Source organism: Alligator mississippiensis, chromosome 1 (assembly GCF_030867095.1).
Source record: "Alligator mississippiensis isolate rAllMis1 chromosome 1, rAllMis1, whole genome shotgun sequence".
In the NCBI taxonomy this organism is placed as follows: Eukaryota; Metazoa; Chordata; order Crocodylia; family Alligatoridae; genus Alligator; species Alligator mississippiensis.
Window position 1 is genome coordinate 19,602,501 of NC_081824.1, and position 23,277 is coordinate 19,625,777.

Consider the following 23,277-nt stretch of genomic DNA (forward strand, 5'->3'; position numbering starts at 1 on the left):
AGTATAGGTGTACAAGTCCTGATTGATCCATCTGAAAAACAAGGTAAATAACCCACATGGACTCTGTGCTACCACAACTGGACTGCTCTGGTATCCCGTTCTGCAGTGTAGACATATTCTTACTCTCTATACTCAAGCACAGTGGAGCTCTTTTGTGAGCTGAGGCCCCTAGATGCTACTAGCATTCAAATAATAATGGTACAAAATGAATTGGGCCCCATTAGGAATAATCATTTTCAAACCTAGACTATTACAGTAATTAGAATCAGTTTCAGGTAATGGATTTCATTTCCCTGAGTTTCCCTGCCAGTCCTTGTGTGTTTTAGAATTACAGTGCAAGGGGAAAGAGAACAGAGGAAACTGATACCACCTGGGAAACAGTGATGGGAAAACTGACCAAAGCAAAGCGCTGTCAAATGCACAAACAGACTGAAAATAAAATATCTCTGCCCCTCTAATCTGTCTTAGTTATAATAATTTCAGCTGTTAGACTTCTGACAAAGTGAAAATACAAGTTCAGGCATATGTGTCATTTTTAAGTGGATATCCTCTTTAGAACTCTTTGATAAGTAGTTCTTGAAGTCACACTGGTGGTTGCCTGCCAGTGTATTTGAATTCAGTTGATGTCTTAATTTAAATTCCATTGACTGGCTGCTAGATTTCATCTAGAAAGAAAGAAGTGTTGTCTGGAAGGAAGAGGCCAAAATAATGATGGATGGTTTATCGCTACTTTTCCCTTGTATTATTGTTGAGGGGGGAACAGATTGCTTTATGAATTCGTTACATATTGTATATCTAAAGATCTGTTACTGGAGTCATCAGTACCTGTTTACTGAGTTGTTGACTAACTCTTCCAGCTGCCCTCATAACTGCAGTGAGTAAACATCTGGAGAGTGTTTTGTTCAATGTAAATTTATATTTAAAAAGAACCGCGCAAGATGTTGCTGGCAGGTCTGCCATTAGTGGCCATTATTGGCTGCTGTTGAAGAAGAGACATCCATTGTTTACATATGGATGAAATAGACTCATGCAGATATGTAAAGTGTGGGCCAAATTCTGATTTTACATCATGGCAGCCCTAGTAAAGTCAATGAGCCAATGAGCTGAGATCACATTGTGGCCTGCTGTTGTAAAATTAACTCCTTTTTAGTTTAGAAGGTGAAAAAGGAATTTGAGAACTTCCAAGAGAACACCCAAGTTATCAGACTGGTTTGATTTTGCACTTCATATTAAATAGGCATTGACTAAAACAATAGGAGATGGACAAAATCCAAAATGGATGGGAGAAGTGGTAAAATAGAATTTATACTAAACTTTCTTAAATTATTTTTCATAAGACGGTTCAAAGATGCAACATCAAGACAATCCTAATATAAGGCTGTTCATAGTATCATTAACCTGGCTTTCTTGTCATTTGATTGATCCCTGTTTCATTAACTTCTAGGACAGTGTGTCCTCCACTTCACATTTTCTATCTGAATTATTATTATTGTTACCACCTGGGCCTTTGTCTATGTGATATTTACTTGGTGAGAATCTGTCCGCTCTGATACTTATACTTCTTTCTATTTTTTAAATTGCTGTTCAAAAAAGATTGTGCTGTTTCTAGCACTGTTTTTGGATGCTTGTACTGCATTTCAGCTCTCAGCTCCCCTTGGTATAAATGAAAAGTGCTTTCAAATCAGTTTACAATGTAAGGCCAGATCCTCATCTTATAAAATTGGCTTAAGAAGCTACACCAGTTTTACATGAGTGGAGGATTTGGCCCCCGCAATTTTTTGTACCTAGCACTTTACATATATTTATGGAGCACATTGTTTTATCCTTTGGATCCCCTAACCAACTGGAAACTGGGCTACAATATCTCTCTTACATTCTCTAGGAATTATTGTATATTTCATAAATACAGGCTATCCGTAAAAATCGGGGTTTTTTGAACCTCATACCCCGTGTGCTGTGTACTGTACTGCTTAGTTTTTCAGACCTCTGTCACAAACATTAATATGATGCTACAAAGCAACAATGAAGTTGTATCTTCAGGGTGGTTTGACGTTCATGTTATTAAAGAATGGTTGGTTTAGTTGTCAAGATGCTTCTCTAGGACTGAGGAAACACAGGCTCACTGTCCTGCTTTTCCACATGTTCCTTGTGTGATCTTGGACAAGACGCATAGGGACTGAAGGTCCCTAAGGTACGCAGAGGGACTGAGCATCACCAGGATTGTCTTTTAGTTGCTCAGCTCCCAGAATGGAGTTTACAAACCTGAGTTAGGCACATAAGGTCCCTATGCAGCGAACGGGAAAAGTCAGATGCCTAGGACCTGGATTCACTATAGCGGCGGTTCTCAACCTTGTTAGACCCAAGGGCACCAAGGGAAAATCACAACTCAGCTTTCATTTATCCTTGACTATAGGGAAAATAATAGATTCTTTCTTTGCAAAGAACGCAGAAAGGCCACAACAGGTCAGAACATTTTTGACATTGTGGATTTCAATTAAAAATTGCTAGGTTTATCTCGTGAATCACATGTAGGTATTTGTGCATCTAACAGTGCAAATATTGTGTCGCACCTGTAAAAGGCTTTTGCAGCACCCTGGTTGAGAATCGCTGCACCACAGCTAGCCTGTTGTATGCTCAAGCCACACAAATGGAAAATTGAAGCTGAAGTGAGGGATGTGTCTGAAATCTTGGCCTTGTTCTGGATTTAGGTGTCTTAGCCCAAAGTCCTAAGGTGCCTTTGTGAGACTAGGATCCATAGCCTGAAACCCCCTTCTGCACACAGGGGCCTAGCTTAAGCCAGATGGTTGCATCATTTTTTTTTTAAATACAGCTCGGAGAGAAGACAGCAGTGGTGCTGTTTGCTGTGTAATGCCCTAGTGGTTAGAGCCCTTGTTCTGGGAGTGGGAGGTCAAGGGTTAATGACCTCCTCTACCTGAGAGTTTGTCGGCCTTCTCCCATGCCGTAGAAGAGTGCCCTATATGCAAGGCTGGGCTGAGAGCACTTCGCGGTGAAGCTGTGGTCCTGTGTAACTAGAGCAGAGAGAGGTAGTTAGTCATGTTCATCTGAAGTCAGACAGAAGACAGGGTAGATTTGCACCATATAGACTAATCAGAGATGCGTTAACTGAAGGGTCTGGAGGAAGCAGAGTTTCTAGGAGGTAGTGAGTAGAATACAAAGGGTAGGGAAGGGGAAGAAACAAAGATGGGTACTGCTGGGGTCAGCAAGGTGGGTAAGAGAGAAGAAAACAAAGCAGTTAACACGTTACATGGCATACTGGTTATAAAAGCTAATTCAGGCAATGGGGTAAGAATCCATACCCTTGGTTTAGAGTAGACCAAGGGTCGGCAGCATCTTTAGCTGAGGTGCTAAAAACACCCCGACCTACAGGAAGTTGGTGTGCCAGGAACAGACAGCGAGGGAGCCACAAGGGGCTTGATCCTTGTTGTGGTAGCACAGCCATGGCCCCAACCCTGCCGCCTGCCCGCCATCAGCAATGAGCCAGGCCGGGCTTCTGCAGACATCTGTTTGCAGCTTCCCCATTGGCCTGTGGCGAGCAGCCCAGGCTCTATGGTAGGCGGCAGGGGCTTGCAGCTGTGGTGGATATGAGGAATAGGGGAATGAACCTTGGATATTATAAGTATCATGGTCTGTGTTGATAAACTACTTCATTTTAATCTCTTTTATCTACTGCTTTCCTGCTGGGTATCAAGGACAACCAGAGTCATATGGCTAGGAGGAGAGGACACATTCAGGAGCATGCCATTGTAGCTCAGCAGTGTGGGTACTCCCCTGAAAGAGAAGAGTCCTGGGTTTCTGATCCCTGTTACTAAACTTCTATGCATTTTATCCTGTGACACTATAAGCAGTCTCAGGTTTCCCTCTTCCTTAGCAAGGTTTCTAGCCACTAGGGCATTAAATGACATAAGATTATCCTGTTATAATAATATACGAAATAATGTTTTTTTAATGAAAGTGGCTGAGGGCTGTGCTTAGTGCTGACCTCAGTGGTGTTGGTATATGTTAGGTCTGACAAAAAAAGACCTGAATGTGGCCGTGGAGGGACTTAGGCAGGGAGATGTCTAATTTGTGAATCCCAAATAGCGTTAGGGAGGAGATAGATGCTAAGACACTCAGCTCAGCCAAGATGGCCATGCCTCTGGATGTGAACTTAGGTACCTAAGTAACTACTGGTGAAAACATAGAGGCCTATGGCTTTTCACATGCTTATGAATGATTAGATGGGGTTGTTACTTGCAGTCTTGGACTTAGCTGCCTAAGGTCAGTTTATACTGTACTTTAGATACATAAGTTCTTTTATGAATCTGACCTTAGTCTCTCTCAGTTCCTCACCTGTATCAAAGCTGGCAAGAAGGAAAAAGGAAGATACATGATCTGTTTCCAAACAAGTGGCTGTATCATAAACAGAAAATTCCAGGGTTTTAAGTCTGAAAACCGCACCTAAGCAGTGCGCAATTCAGAGGTCAGCAGACCCAAACTCTCTGAAAATACTAGCTTGAAAGTAGATCTGGCTTAGGATACCTGGGATCCAAGTAAAGATGGGTCCCCCAACAAAACTTCTGTTGATGTCAGCAGGACCGGGGCTGTGTTGTCAATCATTACTGGGAACTTTGCTAATGTAAGCAGGGTTGTGTAAGGCTGCCTGTGAGTTTTAGCTGGATGCAACATCATATCTAATAAGGCTGGAAGGCTCTCTTGTGGTCTTCTTGTCCGAATTCCTGGATATCACTGTCTGCTGGACTTCTCTCAATGAATTTCTGTTTAAATTTCCCTTGTCGTCTGTGGGAGTTACGTGTGTACAATGGGAGAGAATCGAGGCGAAGTTTTTTTCCTATAATTCAGTGTGGCAAAAGATCCACCTGTGCAGCAATAGTGGCAGCATTAATAATTTTGTCTGCTTTGAACCCAAGGATTAGGAAAGCTGTGAATTGGGAGCAGCCACTGATGTTTCAGTAATGGAGGCTGATTGCAGTCCTCTTGCCATCTTGGATGTGACTGGCAAGCACATTTTGAATAATTCGCTTCTGTGACTTATTCTGACAGAATTTGTAGACCAGAGTAAGGAGATTTGGATGCTTTGCTTCGCTTCGGCTGGCTGGAGTTTATGCTCCTTTGTAACAGATGCATGCATTTTAGAAAACACAATTTACGCTAGGAGCCATTGCCCAGAAGAAATGGGGAGGATGATTCACCTATTTTTTTTCTTTTACCAACAATCATAAATATTATGAGGTAAAGTGTAAAGCTATCCATTCAAATGAGGTAGGTGCTTTTGACAATCCTGGGATGTTCCTGCTGATGTCGGTGGGAGTCAATTGCTTTGGTGCTTTAGAAATTCTCACTATAGGCAGGTCTCTATCTCTGGGTGCCTAAATACCTGTGAACATTTTGCCTTTAGACTCAAGTCTGGGACTGTCACAACATATTGGAAAGGTTTTGTTTTGGAGGCATCAGTCTTAAAGTTCCTGGTTCAGAATGAATGCAGCACACTCTTCCATCCTGACCATGGCATTAGGTCTGCAAATTTCCTGTTTAAGTTTAATATAGTTGTTACTACTATGAACACCTTTGCATGAAGCAACATTCTTTTTTTTCCCCCTTTCATACCATGTCTGATGCCATTATTCTAAGTCCTATTTCCACTGACTAGGAACAGGTATGGGCTAAGATTTAGTCCGAAGCCCACTGAAGTGGGAGCCTTTCATTGACTTCACTGGGCTTTTTATCATGCTGTCTATGAGTCAATCAGTAAGTGCTGTCCATGTTTGAGCTGTGTTTCCTATTTCACTGTTTAGGCAAGTCCATAATGCTCACACGGGGATAGATCTGTCAGTGCCAGAGTACCAGGAAATCCGTGGGAAGATGATGTCCGGCCATGTGGAATATCACATTGTAGCTGTCACCCGACTAGCTGCATTCAAGTCGGCAAAACACAGACCTGAAGACGTGGTTCAGTTTATGGTGAGCATTAATCACTGCGGCGTTTAGTGGAGAAAGAGTCTTCTGCCTTTTTCTTAATCAGTGTTAGTTCTTATCCTGATTGATGTCATGATAAGTGTATATAGTTAAGCTCTCTTCAATAGGACAGTGCAGTCTGTTACTGAAACAACAATATCTTATGTTTATAATTGTACTTTTTACCCAAGGAACTCAAAGCACTTTACAAAAGGAGATAAATCTGACCTCCACTGAAGGGGTGATGCACATAGATTTTGTAGTCTGTCCCTAGATTCTAATGAAAATACTCATGCTCCCCAACCTGTGGTTTCTTGCATTTTTTCGTTTCTACTTAGAGTGCTTTTAGTGTGTTTAATCCTATTGTCAGTCACTTTGGCTTTTCACACTTCCCAAGGTGGCCATAAAATTTAGCATTTCATTGTCCTATAGGAATGGTGTTTTATCGCCTCAGATATTTTCTCTCTGCAAACCTGGTTTGGTCAGATATATTAAGTTTTCAAGCTTTCGGATGTTATTCGGGGAACCTGCTGTTGTTTTTTACCTATTGTTCTTTATTGTAAACTGCTCTGAGCCTTCTCGGGTGGGGTGAGATATTATTGTTATTATTGATGTTGTTGTTTGTTGCTTCTGTTATAATTATTATCATCATCATCATTATTATTAATAATAATATCTACAATTCACTGGTAGGCATGTGGCTTAGAGAAGGAGCGTGAAGGGGATAGAGAAGCACTTAAAATCACTTAAAGTTATTATTATTAAGCTAAGATTACACCATGCCCCCTACACTGAGGCCCACAGCACAAGTTTAAGCTAAAACAATCGGAGCACTCTAAGGGTGTTAGGAACCCAGATGATATTCACATTCAGTAAGAAGTTAGGGTTGTTGGATGTAGCTGTGTTGCTCTAAGGACATAGGCAGGCAAGGTTCTTTGGGTAGATGCGATATCTTTTATTAGACCAACTAAATAGTAGGGCTGTGTGAAATGACACCGTTCCCTTTTGCCTTGAGTTTTGAGGTTTGGATGGAACAGCATTTTGTATTGAATTTAATTTTGATTCGAAACAGCTGTTCCGTTTTGCTTCGTTGAAACAATACAGCTGTTTCAACTCTGTTTTGATGTTTCTCTAGATCGGCCGGGGATGGGGAGTCACCCCAATTGGGCTGACTCCCCGTCCCCTGCCGGATCTTGCGCTGGGGATGGGAAGTCAGCCCAGCTGGACTGACTTCCTATCCCCAGCACTATGGTCGAAATGTTTTGACTTTCAAAATGTTTCAACTAGCCTCATTTTGTTTGGAGGCTGTTTTGATGCCCTTTGTTTCATCTTGATTTTGCTGTTTCGACCTCAAAATGAGTCAAAACAGTGTTGAATTGAAACAGCTGGGAAAACTTCGCACAGCCCTACTAAATAGTTGGAAAAACTGTTCTTTGCAAGCTTTCAGGCACAGACACACTTCTTCAGGCATGTCAGTAAGAACTTACACATTTAGGTTCATTGGAGAATCACAGACAAAGGCCTGCCTCAGTCCTACAGATTTACATGTAGATGCATAACTTCTTGTGGGTTCCTTGTGTTTAGGATTAAACACATGCACAGGGTCTTGCGGGATTTGAGCTGAATTTTCAGCCTTCACTTTGAACTTTCTGATGGGTGGTTTTGTTTTTTTTTTATTCTCCAGTCTAATTAAACTTATTTTGTTTGTATTCTTTTTGTGTGTTTTCAGGAGTAAAATACTTTGTTCTAAATTGTCTGTTGAATTATCAAAATGAATGTTAACAGTCACTGATTAGGAGGGCCTGGTCATGCAGATATGCATATGCTTAGCTTGAGCATGAGTAGGCTCTTTGAAGTTAATTAGCCAGAGCCTTTGATGGTGTGAATTGGCAGAACTCAGCTGAAGGGAATTCAGCCATGTTGACTTAAACCAATTGAGGGTCTCATCGACTGATATTATTCACATAAGTAAAGTCAGTGTTAGTTGGCCTGAGGCCTAGAAAAATGATTGGTAATAGCAGAGAATTATTTGAACCATGCATTATACAGTAATAGGATAGAAAAGATGTTCACTACTTAATCTCAAATCTAATATATAATATTAGAGAGCCAGCAGAGGTCACTCGAGCACTGCTTGAAAGTATTTTAGACGATGTGATGACATGCAGGCTGTCAGATAGCGTATTAGTATGCTTGGGATATAGCATTGGCACATTCTGTATGCTGTTTAGCACATTATGGTTGGTGGTTGTTGCTGGAAGCCTACACAGAGGCACAATGGCTTCATTAGTGGTAATATAGTAGGGTGTGCTTTTGCTTTAAAATCAATGGTGTAATTAAACCCAAATTGAGATTTATGAATAATTTGCACATGATTAGTTTCCAGAGGAAGATTAATGCTTTCTGGGGTGAAGAGAGTGGGATAAAATTTGCCACGTCTCATTTCAGAACTCAGTTTTGACTTTGAGTATTAAGCCCGTTACTTTAATATACAAACTCATTTATTATTTCAGTCAATGATACATTAAACTTTTTGAAGGCAATAGACTATTGGCATTCTAGGGCCACAAGGTACAACATGTATTCTTTTGAAGAGAGCTGATAAATTCTGTACACACACACACACACACACACACACACACACACACACATATACATTTTGTTTTTGGATGGACATGCTGTCCTAAATACTTCTGTGATTTGGAAAGTTATGCTGTCATATTATAAAGTTAGAGCTGTTCCAGAGCAGTCATGGGTTAAACTCAGACCCGCACAATTGTGACTTGCCACTAGAGGGCTGGCTAGTGAACCGGTGGACAGGAGTCAGGACTTTTTTTTTTAATGCTCTGGGCTGAGTACAGGCATTCAGAAAGCCTGAGCCTGAATTAATTCAATCTTTGCAGGTTAGTCTAACCTGCAGCACAGCCCCATGTACCCGAGGCCCAGCACAGGGAGCTACCCCTACAGCTTCCCTGCTGCAGCTGCCTGCTGGCAAAGTGGCTGACCACATTTCAGCAGCACAGTGGCGCAGACAGTGTGGGTGGCAGAAAAGCCGTAGGGTTAGCGCCCTGGGCTGAGGCCATCCAGCATGTGCTGCATGGTGGTGGTAGGCGCAGCCATCTCTTCCTCGCCACCTCGGGAGCCCTTGTGCCCATCCGCCTTGGAGCCTGTGAAGGAGCTCAGCACCTGGCCTGGCTCAACCTCCAGCATTGTGCCGCCCAGCTTCTTGGTACCCTTGCCTAGCCTCCTGGTACTGCTGGATCAAGCCTGCACTATGTGTGCTACTTCAGGGGCTAGGGCCGGGGCCAGCCCGGACACCAGTCTTCAGCAGGTAGAAGGGCCCACTGGGCAGGGGCTGCTCCCCCAGCTGCATGCTCGGCTCGGCTTGGCTCTGCCTTGGGCTAGCGCAGATATAAACTCAAACCCCTTTCCGATCCCCCTAGTCTGGGTCCCTCTGCTAGGTGGGGCTCACGTCCAGGAGGGAACCACTGCTGCCGTGATCCTTCTGTGCTCTTCTCTGTGCATGTCCCCACCTGGGCTTGGGGCCATTTTCGCTCCCCTCCCTTCCCCTGATCTGGCCATTGCTTTTGGGCTGCCCCAAGTAAAACCCCTGCCCCAGCAGCTGGGAGGGTGCAGCGGAATTGCCTCCTGGCTGGGAGGGGAGCTCTGGGGGCCCCAGGCCATGATGAGCCATGAGCAGGGGGAAAATCTAGGTAGACCCCAGCTGGGGTCCTGTGCCGGTGGGAGAGGGGAGGCAGCGGGGTTTAATTCCCCTCTGCCTGAGCCTGCTGTCCCATGCCCCTGCCCCTTCCACTCCAGCAGGGAAAAGCCTGGCAGGGCCTGCTCTGCCACACCAGGCAGACTGGACTGTCCCCAGCCGGGTTTCCAACCCCCACCCTTTTGTCAGCCAGCTCTGACTGCTCCGGCTAGAGGCAGAGGGGTGGGGACAATCTTCTCTGCTCAAGCAGACAGCCCAATCCAGCCCAGGGCTGCAAAGCATTCTGGGACACTGGGGGACTTTGATTTAACTTGAACCAGGAAGGAGTCTGGGACAGAAGTTTCATAAATCAGCTTGACCTAAATCAGTTACTGATACTACGTTCATACAAGTTTATCTTAACCTAGTTTCGACCATTTTTAAATTGGTTTATACGCACTGAACCTCTGTTCTGTTACAGGTTTAAACCAGTTTTTGAAGTCTTAAACCAGTTTATGTGTAACTGCTGTCCCTAGCCCAGGGGTGGGAGCAGGGCTGGTGGGGCCATGCAACTCAGAGGCCAAACAGAAGGAGGTAAAGGGAGACTCAGCAAGCAGAATGCTTTTTCTCTGCCTAAATCCGTGCTGGTTAAAGGTGCCCTAGAAAATGAAGTCCTGAATTTAGCTGCACAGTAGGTATAACATAGGCTGAAACAGGCATCCTCCACCCATGTGCCTCATCTGCAGCCTGGAGGAAATGAAAGAGGTCTCCATGCCATCATCCCATCTTTGATGTGGTTCACGTGGTGACAGGACCCAACCAGGCAAGAAATGGATTGTCAAGCTCATGGTCTGATCTGTCAGTCAGGAGAGCTGAGTTCTGGCTCCGGTTCTGCTGCTAGTGTGCTGTTGTTGACTTGACACATGCCAGATCAACGCTTGGGATCTCAGTATTGCGCTGTTAGACAGGAGGGTGTGATACAAAATGATATACACACACAAACACTCTGTGGCTTGATACACACATGCACACACACAAACACGCACTTCTGTGGCTGTGTGTTAACACTAGGGGGCCTTTGAGGTAACTTGGGCTTGGGGTCACCTGGTGCTGGGGTGGAAGCAAGGGAAAAAGCCGGGGTTTTGGAGGTGGCAGAGAGGGAGCCAAGATGACAAACAGACAAGACAGACAGACCAAAGGTCAGAGGAGCAGAGATTGGAGCAGGGCCAGGAGGTCAGTAAGACAAAAACCAATTCAGAGTTGCAAACTAACAGTTTTATTAAACAGGAAACACACTACACAGCCCCATGAAGTTATTGGTACGTACACACACACACACACACACACACACACACACACACACACTGCTAGCAGGAAGGGATTTGAGGTCCAGGTATGTAGAGACAGAGTTCAGGTCCCTTGCTTGGGGGAAGAAGGTGGGTGATAGCTACCTATCCCAGGCTGAGAGTTGATCCTCGATGGCCAGTTGGGGTCTTCTTTAGCAAGCTGTTGCTCAGAGGTGGAGTTGCCGGCAGGGCCTCTGGGTGGATAGGTGGTATGGTGTGGTGCTGGTCCAGATGGAGAGGGCATCCCAAGGAGGTCACACTCTACCATCTCTTTTATAGGGGTGACCTACCTGTGTCTCCTATGGGAGAGACATGTCCAGGCAAGGACAGTCCCGCTCAAATGCCTACATGCAGATCCAGGTGTCCTTATTGTCTGGTAGGACACAATGGTGGGGTTGCTGGTGTCTGTAGGGTGTTTGTCTTTCAAATGCTGTATTTCTGTTCTGTTCCTGGGTGAGGTCTGTGGTTCCTTGGTGATTCTGTTCTGTTCCTGGGTGAGGTCTGTGGTTCCTGGGTGAGTCAGTGCAAGGCAGTGGTCCGGTTGTTGAGTTGATCATTCAGTAGAGGCCTGCTACCAGTGTACCTCAAGCACCCTCATTCATTCCCATTCATTCAGGAACCAATTTACATGAGAGTGGTTAGACATGAGTCACAGTTATATAACATAGGTTATACCCAGACAGAGGCCACAAGATGGAGGCTTGACATACAAAATGGAAACTTGACATTACTTGACATTATTTTACAGACATAGGCCTAAATCTTATAAATTCAATATAAAACAGTAAAAATCAATACAAAACATAATATAATACAATATAAAACAGTAAAAATCAATACAAACATAATAGAACAATATAAAAGGGGCTTGTTACTATAAGGGAGTATAAGAACTTAGCTTACCTAGTACTACTTGTAATCACTAATAAATAAGGGATAGAGAGGGCACAGAGTAAGTCAGAAATGGTTGGAGAAGGGGAGGGAATGCATTTTTAAGTTAAAAAAAAAAGAAAAACCAGGGTGGGGTTGCTACACTGTGGTGTTGGGAAACCTCTCTGCCTGTTTCCCAACGTTAGAGCTGATTTTGAACTTCCTGTGCAATGTGCTTTGAAATGCATGGATGCCAAGTTCCACATAAGAGCCAAGCATGGATTTTGTAGGTACTTGCTGTCTGTCTGGACTCTCCTTGCTGTCTAGGCAGTACCTTCCTAGCAGCCTTCCTAGCAGCTGTTTGTCTCTCCCCCTCTAGCTCCAGTGAACTGGTTGCTTTTAAATACCCTTGGCAAGGTGTTGCTTGAGGCACTCCTTGAGGGACTTGAGACACCTCTCAGTAAATGCCGGCTCTTAGTTTTTACTAATTTTTTATACAATAAAAAATAATAGAGAACTTCTTCTGTTGCAAGGAACTCAGAAAGACCCTCAACAGGGTAGAATGGTTTTAACACTATGGATTCTTCTTTGAAATCTTTGGGATTATCTTGTGAAGCAAGTTTATAAATGTAACAGTTAACCACGGCTCCAAAGGTCCTGAATTCCATGGCTGGCCATGCCCTCCAACTTCTGTTGCCCCACTGATAGCCCAGCAGGCCAGATAGAGCAGCTCTGCAGGCTGGATGTTTGACACCTCTGAGTTAGAGACATCATTAGCAGTTATGCTGTGTGTGATCAACTGGAAGGACGCTGACCCGACAGAAGAACAGTTGTAAAGCTTTTTGGTATTGTATGCTATGCACTGTTTTCTGGGGTAAATACCTCTGGGATAACCCTCCCTCCCGTGCTGTGAATTTGGTCTCTATCCTTTGCTATTGCTCCAAACTAATCCAACCTGCTCATTTCATTACAGGTCTCTAAGAAGTACAGCGAGATTGAGGAGTTTTACCAAAAGCTGGTTGCACACTATCCACACACTTCTCTGCCACAGTTACCAAGAAAAGTTCTGTTTGTTGGAGAATTGGATATCCGAGAACGAAGAACAGCGTTCAATGACATCATGAAATTCATTGCTAAAGATGTGGATCTTGCCACGAGCCCCGAGTTATTGGAGTTTTTAGGTAACTCTTAATGTCTACATTGCACAGAAAACCCTCTCCTTGAAAAGAACATTTTGAAGGCTGCAGAATCAAGCATTCAGAAGTTAGAGATGTCAGATTTAAGGCTGCGTGTTACATCACAGTAAGACATCCCAGTCACAAACTGTTTTTTCCATAGGATGCCTGCCTCATTCGGTACACAGAGTGGATGATGCTGTCTTTGTAGGCTTCTATGCAACATTTGGTTTGCTCATTGTTTTATTTCTTTAAAGGATGGGATTATAGTGACTGAGTTAGACACCACTAGGAATAATGCTGTGTGATTAGCTGGAAAGACGGTTATTAAACTTTTGGGTACTATATGCCTTCTTGACTGGGCCATGCAGGCAAATGAATGAAAGGTGCAGGGATAGATTTGAGTGGTAAGCTACTACTTCATTAATTTAAACCTAGGGAGCGGTTCTGTGCACATCCCTGTCCCTACCCAACTGTGTCACATACCAACCATAGAACTAGTTCTGGTGTGGAGTTATAAGGCTCTAATTCATTAGATCAGTAATGCAGGACAGACTCTCCTCAGCCCAGATGCTGAGCTTGCCTTCAGGTGATTACCTGGCAGACTGTGCAGGCTTTACCTATGCAGGGTGCTGCCTGAGAATTGCATCAAACTGAGGAGTCTTACCTTTCCTAATATTAAGCTTCCCAATCCTGTGGCTTTCACCCTGATTGTGTCTCCATGGCATCATGATGAATGGAAACCACTCCCTCCATCTTAACTGTTTGACCCAAAGGGAAAAATGTCTGATTCCCAAAGAAGTAATTGGTTGGACCCAGAGAATCATGAAAACACAGCTCCCCCCCTCCAGCTATGGAGAAGAGGGCAGGAAATGCAACAGGGGCAGGAGGCTTGAAAATCCTTTTTAAATAGATCTATTTAAATAGCAGGGCCAGGGTTGATGCTAGAGCCAGTTGAGCAGCCTGATTTACCCAGGAAGACAAAAGGGAGAAGGCCAAGCCTTTATCTTGGCAAGCACAAGTTCTTATTTCCCCGTCTCCTCATTCTTTCACATCGTATTCCTGCTTTTTGGCTGCTGTTCTCCTCCCCTTCATGTAGCAGTGCGGAAGGACATTTACTTGCACACTTTTCAAATAACTGTGAATGCAAAGCCACCTAAAGCTGATTCTTTTTCATGTCTTTATAGCACTCTACAGCATGGAGTAAATTCAAAACCCAGTTTCCTTTCATTTCCATTGCAGCTGTGTGAACACAGCAGTTCTACAAGTAAATCAGACCCCAAAGACTCAAGTCAGGCAGAAACTGAGGATCACACAGTTAATGACTCTGTGGAAAATTTGATTTAAATGACTGGCCCAGGATCACACAGGAATTCTGTGATGGTGACAGGGATAGAATCCAGTGCCTGAAGGCAGCGTTCCACTGCATTAACCAGGAGACACTCTTTATTTTTCCTGTGATCCTTTACCTCATTCACTGCTTGCCTTCCAGTGTCTGCAACACATGGGGAATTGACTCTCTCTAGGCAGCAGTTGCCTTTTCTGCACACCCCAATTCATATCCTGAGTAGATCCATGCTGTGCACTGAATGAGGCAGGTGCCTTTGAGGAAGAAAATAGCATGTGATTATATAATTAAAGGCTGCCAGATCCAAGCGTGCAAGAAGGGTGAATTAAGGTGAACAGGCAACTTTAATGCTGGAATTTCCCCACTGTGGAATGCTTGCTTTTGCAGACTTTGTGGTCATGTTACTATGTTTGCCTGTGTACGTGCCTGTGATTGTCTAGGTTTTTGTAAAACCTGAAAAAATACCACCAAAATTTCTGTCATGCAGGACCCCTGAGGGCCATCAGCAGGTCAGAACCTTTAGGTCCCTCTCATAGATTTCTGCTACTTGTGCTAATGGACTCATTGAGAGGAACAGCAGACTGTCATCCTCTACCAGGACTGGTCCTAGAAAGGGATGAGATACTTTGCCAGAGGCTTTCAGTGATATTTGCTGCCAGCAGAGGAATAGTGAGACTCAGGAATATTGGGGTCCATTGTGGGAGTGTGTTGTGGTGGGTCTGGTCTCCCCATTTCAGTCTTGTTCCCCCCACCAAGCCAGCCTCAGTCTGCACTTCTCAAGAATTTTATCCCAGCTTATATCCATGTTCAGATGCTTATAGTTCACCACCAGCACTGGGTTCCCAGATGCTTTGTACTTGCTCTTCTTGTTCTCTTGGTTTCTCCTCTAGTAGATCTATCTATCGTCAGTCTCCAGTTACTCCCATGCTCCCCATCTTCACTAGCTGCCATCCTTCATCTCTTCCCTCCCTGTGTCTCTTATCCAGTCTCAGTGACTTCTCTGTACCTATTTTTATCCTTGTATCCTTCACCAGTCAGTTCCGATATCTGTCCCAGTCATCCCATCTCAGGTGCTCTCCACCCTCAACGTGGTTTCCAGGTCCTCCCTCTGCTGTTTTTCCGCTCTGGCCGCCACGCTCAGTCTCTTTGCCTAACTCCTAGTTCTAGTCCTAGTTTTCCTGCCCCCCACTGCCATCTCTCAGTTCCAGTCTTCACACACTCGCAGGCTCCCTGCCTCATTGTGTCCTCACCCCTCCAGTTTAGTTCCAGTTCTCTCTACATCCAATTCAGGTGGCTTCCTCTTCCGTGCCATCTGTCATCCTTGAGCAGGCGGAATGTGATATTGAGAATACAAGGAGACAGACTGGCTGCTCTGAGTTTTTGCACTTGGGCCTCACTAGCTTGGAACAGCTGAGAATTGCATTTTCAGGGCAGGTGCTGCATCCCAGAACTAAGAAGGACTCTCAGTGCGGATAGCATCTTCAAGAAATTAAGCTGCAAAGTTCTGGGGACATTCTACTGAGCAAGTATGAAACAAAATTGTTCAAAAGCTTATAATATGGCCAAGTATGGGCGACTTTTTCATGGGGAAATCAAACAAAGCTCCAAAGCTAGTGAATTTCCAATAAAATTCACTAAGGTTTGTTTTTTTTAACATGAGCAAACCAATCTATTCCTCCCTAACATGTTTTTCTCCTCTGCAATATATATAGAGAGCAAGAGAGAGCAAGCAAGAATGCATGCCTGAAGCAGTCACTGGCATAGAAAATTGCAAGCCCAATAATTAAAGTTTGCCAAAATTATAAGCAACTGAAAATAAGGTCTTATAATGCATAGGAAATGTCTGGCAACCTTAATAATAAGCAGTTCCACTGGCATGCATGTTGTCACATTATACTAAGTTAGTGGATCAAGACCTGAATACTTCAGGCCTTTTTAAGTCATTGGGTTTTGACTGTTCTGTTCATACTGCCTGTATCTCGGGTACTAAGGAGTCTGAGGCTCCAAACTGGTTATGCCCCTATACTAAACTTTTAAATTGAGGTAGTTAGCAATGTTAGTCTGAAGTCAGGCAGAAGGTGAGGCAGGGTGACACCTTAGAGGTTTGGCATTTAGTGATTTTGTTGTTGCCTACAAAAGCTCTTATGCCTTTCTGGATCAGTTAGTCTCTAAGGTGTCACCCTGTCCTACCTTCTGTCTTTTAAACTGAATGTAATAAATGTAATGGGAAGACTTGGCCAAAGCAGTTACATATTTTATGTTGAGGCTTGGTTGTTCATATTGATGTTTCTTGCCTGTACAATGGACTTACACTTTCTTTTGAAGCATTTTAGATCAGTATGTATGGGAGTATCATTTTCCATTGAGTCCAAGGTTATATTCTCAGCTCGCCTGTACTAAGTCCATTAAAAAGGTCACACCTTCAAACCTACAGCATTTGGTAGATGGTAGGGATTGATGTTCCAGTCCAGATTGTAGGATGTGATTCACTGAAACTGTTACTTGTATTCATTCTCCAAGTGTAACTATTGGAAATAAAGATTGAGGTAGTTAGCCATGTTAGTTTGAAGTCAAGCAGAAAGACAAGGCAGTGTGATACCAGGCTTAGAGACTAACTCACTCGGAAATGCATGATGCATGCCTGTAGGTGACAGGAATTGCTTGTGGGCTTAGAAGTGGTGTGCAAGGACGATTGTGTAGTGGGTGCACAGGGGTACATGTGCACCCCCTGAGAGTGCTGGTGTACCTCCTGTCAAGCTGCGCTCCCTGTGTAGCCGGGGGGCAAGTGGGAGCACTAGTGCTCTCCCCTGAGAGCGCTGTCTAGGGAGCGGGGCCACCAGCTAAAGCCAGTGGGATGAGCTGCCGGGGGACCCCCCCACCCCCTGGTCACTGACTGGTGTCGTGGGTGGGGGGCATGTGCACCCCCCCCCCTCGACTAGAGGCACCAGATACTCATGGTGGTGTGAATTTCTCCATTTCCTTATTCACGAGAGTCTACTAGGCTGTAGCTTACAAAAGATTATGCATTTCTGAATGAGGTGACATCAAATGTGCCATCCTGCCCTGTTGTAAATGCATGCAAAATATCATGTTGTTAGGTTAATTTGGCATGCTGATTTCTTCATGCAGTATTGTTGTTTACAGGAACAAAATTTACTGGAGTCATTGACTTTAAGGGTAAAAATGTTCCTGATGACAGGGAGGAGGAGGAGGAACATGAAGTGTTAGATTTCTTCAAAGAGAGGACATCTGACACAGTCTCTCAGATGCCAGCGGTAAAAGGTCAAGGAGCCAAAAAGGAAGAAGAGGAGGAGGAGGAGGAAGATGTAGATCCTCTTGGTATAATCAGGTATGGCTGTCATCCTCTTCTCCACTTTATACATTGCTGTGTGGTGTCCTTTCATAGCATCTGATGAAGTGAACTCAAGTTCACAAAAGCTTATGGTCTATATATATGTTATTTAGTTAGTCTCAAAGGTAAATATCTACCGTGCCTTCATCCTTTTCTGTTATACCCTTTGTATGTAAAGTATATAGAACTGATTCTGATTAAATTTACACCAGTGAAGATGGAGTTGCAACATCATCAAACCAAAGTGACAACATTTGATTTATGAGATCAATGTGTAGGCTTTTCCTTTCTTCAGCAAGTGTCTGAAGAGCCCATGTATAACCCTGAGATATCAAAAATTGGAACTTGAGACCCAGAATAATCAAGACCTGCCTAAGTAGGCATCTAGGTTTATTTATCTAGTTAATCATTCTAAGACAGTTATTTTCCTTACTTATATCTAAAGTCTCTTGCTAATTCCCAATGCCGTTTCTGCATTGCTGCAGAAGCAAAGTTAGCTTAATGTCTCTCTCTAGCTAGGGTGGCCAGTACTTACTAACAGTTTTGGGGTGCCTGAACTTATCCAACCTAAGATACTTTAAAGGGACTTGATTTTTAGGAAGTGCTGAACCTCTTGCCCTTTGAAAATCAAGTATGTTTAGCACAGTGCAAGTTAGACATCCAGAGTCACCAGCTCCTTCTGAAGATGTGGGCACCAACCTTCTTGGTAGGAGTGTCACAGATTAGCTCAGGTGTCCAGGTTGTAGCCTTATTGGTCTAGAGGTAAAGGCAATCGGGACTCGTAGTAGAGATGATATCTTTTATTAGACCAACAAGATTTTTGCAAAAAAAAAAATCTTTAATTGCAAGCTTTCAGGCACAAACACTTTTCATGAGGCATTGAAGAAAAGATTGTAAAAGTTTTCCTGGGTAGAAACGAAACAGATTAGCTCTGCACCTTCCTCAAGTGCCATTCTAATCTCCTTCTTCTGCCTGATCTCCTGGTCTCCTTTTGGCTTCCTGTTCCCTCCCTCATCTGTTGTGTGCCAAACACAGAGGCTGCTCATGCCAGTTGTAGCATTTGTGTCTGACATTGGCCACCCCTGGTCTAGGGCTTTCATACTATTTTAAATTAGTTTCTCCTTAGGAATTGCCTGTGAACTTAGAGATGGTGTGACTCTCCCCTTTTCTTTAGTAGAGTCTAAAAGTATTTTAACCTAAGGCCACTAACAAGGCTGAGACTCCCACAATGAAATCAGGCCAATCAGAAACTATTAGAGCTGGAAGCATAGTTTAGATCTTGCTGCAACTGTTATAACAAAATGTCATTGCTAACTTCCAGATGCCATCCTTTTTACTTAATGTCTTTCATCCCTTGCTTGCCATCAAGAAATTTTAAACAGTAGTCTTTTAGCAAAGAACATGTGCAATTACTCAGTATAAGAATTATTTTGTTGCTTGGGATTTTTTTTGGTTTTTGTTTTAGGAAGGTTTTAAAAAATGTTAAATAACTTTATAATGAAAAGCTAGATAAAGCTGTACTTCCCGCAAAATAATCCTTAGCTAGTAAGCTTACAAAAGTCACTGCCCTTTTTTGGATAGGAAAATGATCTATTGAGTTAGAAAATGTATTGTTGGTTTTCCCATTTATAACAAATATAAGTGACAAAGAATGCCCAGGGCCAAGACAAACAAGAAGTTTGCTTTTCTGCCCTGCATAGTTTGACTTGTGTCTCAATCTTTTGGTCTGTTTAGTGTATCTGAGGATGAAAAGGTCTGGGGCTTAATCCTCATTTACCTACGCTTTATCCAAGCTAAATAGTTGTTGAAGTTACTGGAGCTTTGTTTAAATAAAATCAAATATGAGTTTAGTTAGAGTTCCCTAGATACAGGAGAAATCTCTACAACATTGGTTGCATTCCATACAATCAAACACTTTTTACTACAGCATCAGGGTTGGGCTCACACAAAATGAATCTGATTCTTTTTCTTATGAAGGTTATGCACAAAACACATTAAAGGTGTGACAAAACCCAAAAGCTTTAAGTTGGAATTATTGGTTTGAATCTGAGCTTCACTTCACTCATATCACTCACATTGATGTATCTCAGTCAGCCTCATTAGAAGATAGTCCTCATTTAAAGCAAGGCAGCTGATGCTAGAATCAAGCCTTATGCCTTGAACAAGTCATAGAATCATAGAAGTAGGGTTGGAAGGGACCTTGTAGATCTTCAAGTCTGACCCCCTGCCTGGGCAGGAGGGAAACTGGGCTCAAATGACCCCAGCCAGATAGGCATCAAGCTGCTTCTTAAAGACCCCCAGGGTAGGAGCCATCACCACTTCCCTTGGAAGTTGGTTCCAGATCCTAGCCGCCCTAACTGTGAAGTAGTTCCTACGGATGTCTAATCTAAACCTACTCTCCTACAACTTGTGGACGTTATTCCTTGTTATCCCGGAAGGCGCTAGGGGAAACAAGGTCTCCCCCAAACCATTCTGGTCCCCTCTAGTGAATTTATAGACAGTCACCAGGTCTCCCCTCAGCCTTCTCTTGTGAAGGCTGAACAGGTTCAGGACCCATAGCCTCTCATTGTAGGGTCTGCCCTGCTGTCCCTGGATCATATGGGTGGCCCTCCTCTGGACCCTCTCATTGTTGTCCACATCCCTCTTGAAGTGGGGTGCCCAGAACTGCACACAGTACTCCAGCTGCAGCCTCACCAGTGTCGTGTAGAGGGGGAGGATCACCTCCTTGGCCCTACTCGAGATGCAACTGTGGATGCACGATAGGGTCCGGTTAGCCCTGCCGACCATGACCTTGCATTGTCGGCCCATGTTCATCTTGGAGTCAATGATGACTCCAAGATCCCTTTCTGCCCCCGTGCTCTCAAGAAGGGAGTTTCCCATCTTATAAGTGTGCTGCTGGTTACTACTGCCCAAGTGCAGCACCCTGCACTTGTCCGTATTGAAATGCATCCTGTTTTTGTTAGCCCACCCCTGCAACCTATCCAGGTCTTTCTGCAGTCTTTCCCTCCCTACTAGCGTGCCCACCTCACCCCAAATTTTGGTATCATCAGCAAATTTGAGCAGGTTACTTTTCACCCCGTCGTCCAAATCGATGATCAAGTCCTTTTGTGCTGACATGACTGCTGTAATGTCATGTATAGATTCATAGATTGTAAGGCCATAAGGGAGCTTGGAAGATCCTCAGGTCCAGCCCCCTGTACCACTCAGGAAAAATGACAGGGTCAGGTGACCCTAGCAAGGTGACCGTCCAGTCTTCTCTTGAAGATTTCCAGGGTAGGCCATTGCACTACCTCTGGAGGGAGCTTATTCCACAGTCCGGACACCGTAACTGTGAAGAAGTTTTCCCTAGTGTTGAGCCTGAAATGGTCTTCCAGGAGTTTGTGGCCATTACTCCTGGTTTTCCCCTGGTTCACTGAGACCCTGATGTACTCCCCTGATGTAGCGGTAGACTGCTACCAAGTCCCCTCTCAGCCTTCTCTTTTTCAGCCTGAAGAGTCCCAGGTCCCTCAGCGTTTCATCGTGTGGCTTGCTGTGCAAGCCTCTAATCATATAGGTTGCCCCAGTGGTATCTTTATTTATAAAAATATAAATAGGTGCTTATTTCTAGCTTTAGGCCCCCTGCCATAAGTTTCTCAATACACACCATATTTCTTATCATTAAGGAATGTGTAGAAACCACAAAGTGAATCCCTCTATCCCAGCAAGTAGTAGAACAACTCTACTCTACATGTTGGTCACATGTAGGTATACTTTACATCCCTCATTGATGTGGGGTCTTCTGTAAATGTGCCATGCAAAAAACAGAGTAATGTGAAGACAGACTTTTTGCCCAGCTCTAGAGGTTTTTGCGTCTTACTATGGTATATTGTCTGTCCGAGTGAATTTCAGGATCCCCTTGGATCTATCTAGTAGAGTAGCTATTTTATAAGATAGCTTTTCAAGATGGATTTTCCTAGATAACACTGACTTTCCCCCATAGAGCAAATCTTATTAATATTACTGCTTGCTTGTGTAGAGTAGAGCCACAAATGCGGTTTGCCTGATAGTAGCAACATGTCAGTGAGCTGTGGCTTTTATAGGAAGTGTATCTGAATACATGGTATGGAAATGTAGGAGAAATGTTGGTGGCAAACAGCTGTTGCTTTTACCAGGTGTTACTGCAACTGGGTACCAGCTGTCATGAATTCTACATCAATATACCTGATATTCAGGACTTGTCTGCATTGCCTAAATGCTGACTTTGGGAGTGCTGTCAAGAAACATGTCCCATCAGTTTCAGTCCCAGAAACGAGACAACATAACCACCTTAGAGAGGCCCCATGCTCTTAGTTTCTTGGCAGTGCTTCTTGGTAATAAGGATTGCTCTAAAGCAGCCTTGGTGCTTCATTCCCAGGTTTCAGAGCACGTGGAAAGGGAGTGAGTGGGCAGGGCAGGCTTCTTGGCAGCACTCTGGGGCTCAGTATGAAAACAGTGTAGACAAGACCAAAGAGCCTTGTCATTAACCCAGGCAACTCAGAACAACTGGAAGATGTTAAACTGTGTGGGGACAGCGGGGAGACATGTACTTGCACAGCCATAACGTATAAAGTTAGAATGGGAGAGCAAACAGTGCCCAGAGTGACTGGTGAGGATGAAAGCTGGTAAGGACTGAGGGGCAGGAGCTGCTGAATAAGAAGGAACACGGACTGTAGGAAAATGCTGAAGTGGAAACTTTGCTAGTGCTGAGCACTAAGCTTTGGAAGCCAGACAATTGCAGTGCCATATGAAAAGGGTGATAAAAGGAACAATAATCCTGGCCAGCTTTTTCAATCAATGAAAAACCTTTGAAAAATATGTAAAGTCAGCACTGAAACCAGATTATCCCTTCAGAGTGGCGTGTGCGTCTGTGGTGCTTGCGGCAGCAAAGCTGACCTAATTGAATTGCACGTCTGACAGACCGCTTTTCTCTGGATCCAGTTGAAAATGCCCTGCTAGCCCCAGCCTCCCTATGTCATCAGCATACGTCATTTGGCAGCACTTTGACTTCGGGGCCGGAAGGCTGTGGGACTTGGGCTCATACCCAGTGCTGATACAGCAATACGGTACCATAGGATGTCACTACTAAATGTGCTGCCTTTTGAATTAAACTTTAAACAAAGGTTCCTCTCCTTTGTCCCTAGGGACTACCCAGGTGGAAGATAATTGCTTAGTGACTTTTGATCTGAGAGAGGATAATCCCAGAAGTGCTAATTCCCCTCTCTGATATTCAAGGTTATTTATCAGCTATTCCAGAATGTATGTATGATGACTCTCTGCCTGTGTTGTATAAACTTTTTTTTTTTTTTTGCACCAGGTGAGCATGCAAAAGATGTTATCAAGGTATGATATAAACCTGAGTGTAGTTGTTTTCTGTGGGGCATTTAGACCCAAGGCATGTGTGTGTGCTTGTACAGAGCCTTACACTGTGGGGTCTCAGTCCATGACTGGGCCTCTTAGGTGCCAGAGAAATAGAAGTAATCATTCTTAATAGCATCTAG

The 23,277-nt window shown here is 43.9% G+C and overlaps 1 protein-coding gene across 6 annotated transcripts in view; it reads left to right on the forward strand.

The window, feature by feature from the left end:
• The window catches only part of HS1BP3 (HCLS1 binding protein 3), a 188,895-nt gene that overhangs the window by 3,146 nt on the left and 162,472 nt on the right, over positions 1–23,277 (forward strand). For all 6 annotated transcript variants that reach the window (XR_009462757.1, XR_009462754.1, XR_009462758.1 and 3 more), the window contains exons 2-4: positions 5,814–5,979; positions 12,860–13,067; positions 17,554–17,758. Coding sequence is in view for 2 of the 6 variants with exons in the window: in XM_014601598.3 (XP_014457084.1) it covers positions 5,814–5,979; positions 12,860–13,067; positions 17,554–17,758 (579 nt within the window). In the remaining 4 variants the exon portion in view is untranslated. The remainder of the gene's footprint in view (positions 1–5,813; positions 5,980–12,859; positions 13,068–17,553; positions 17,759–23,277) is intronic.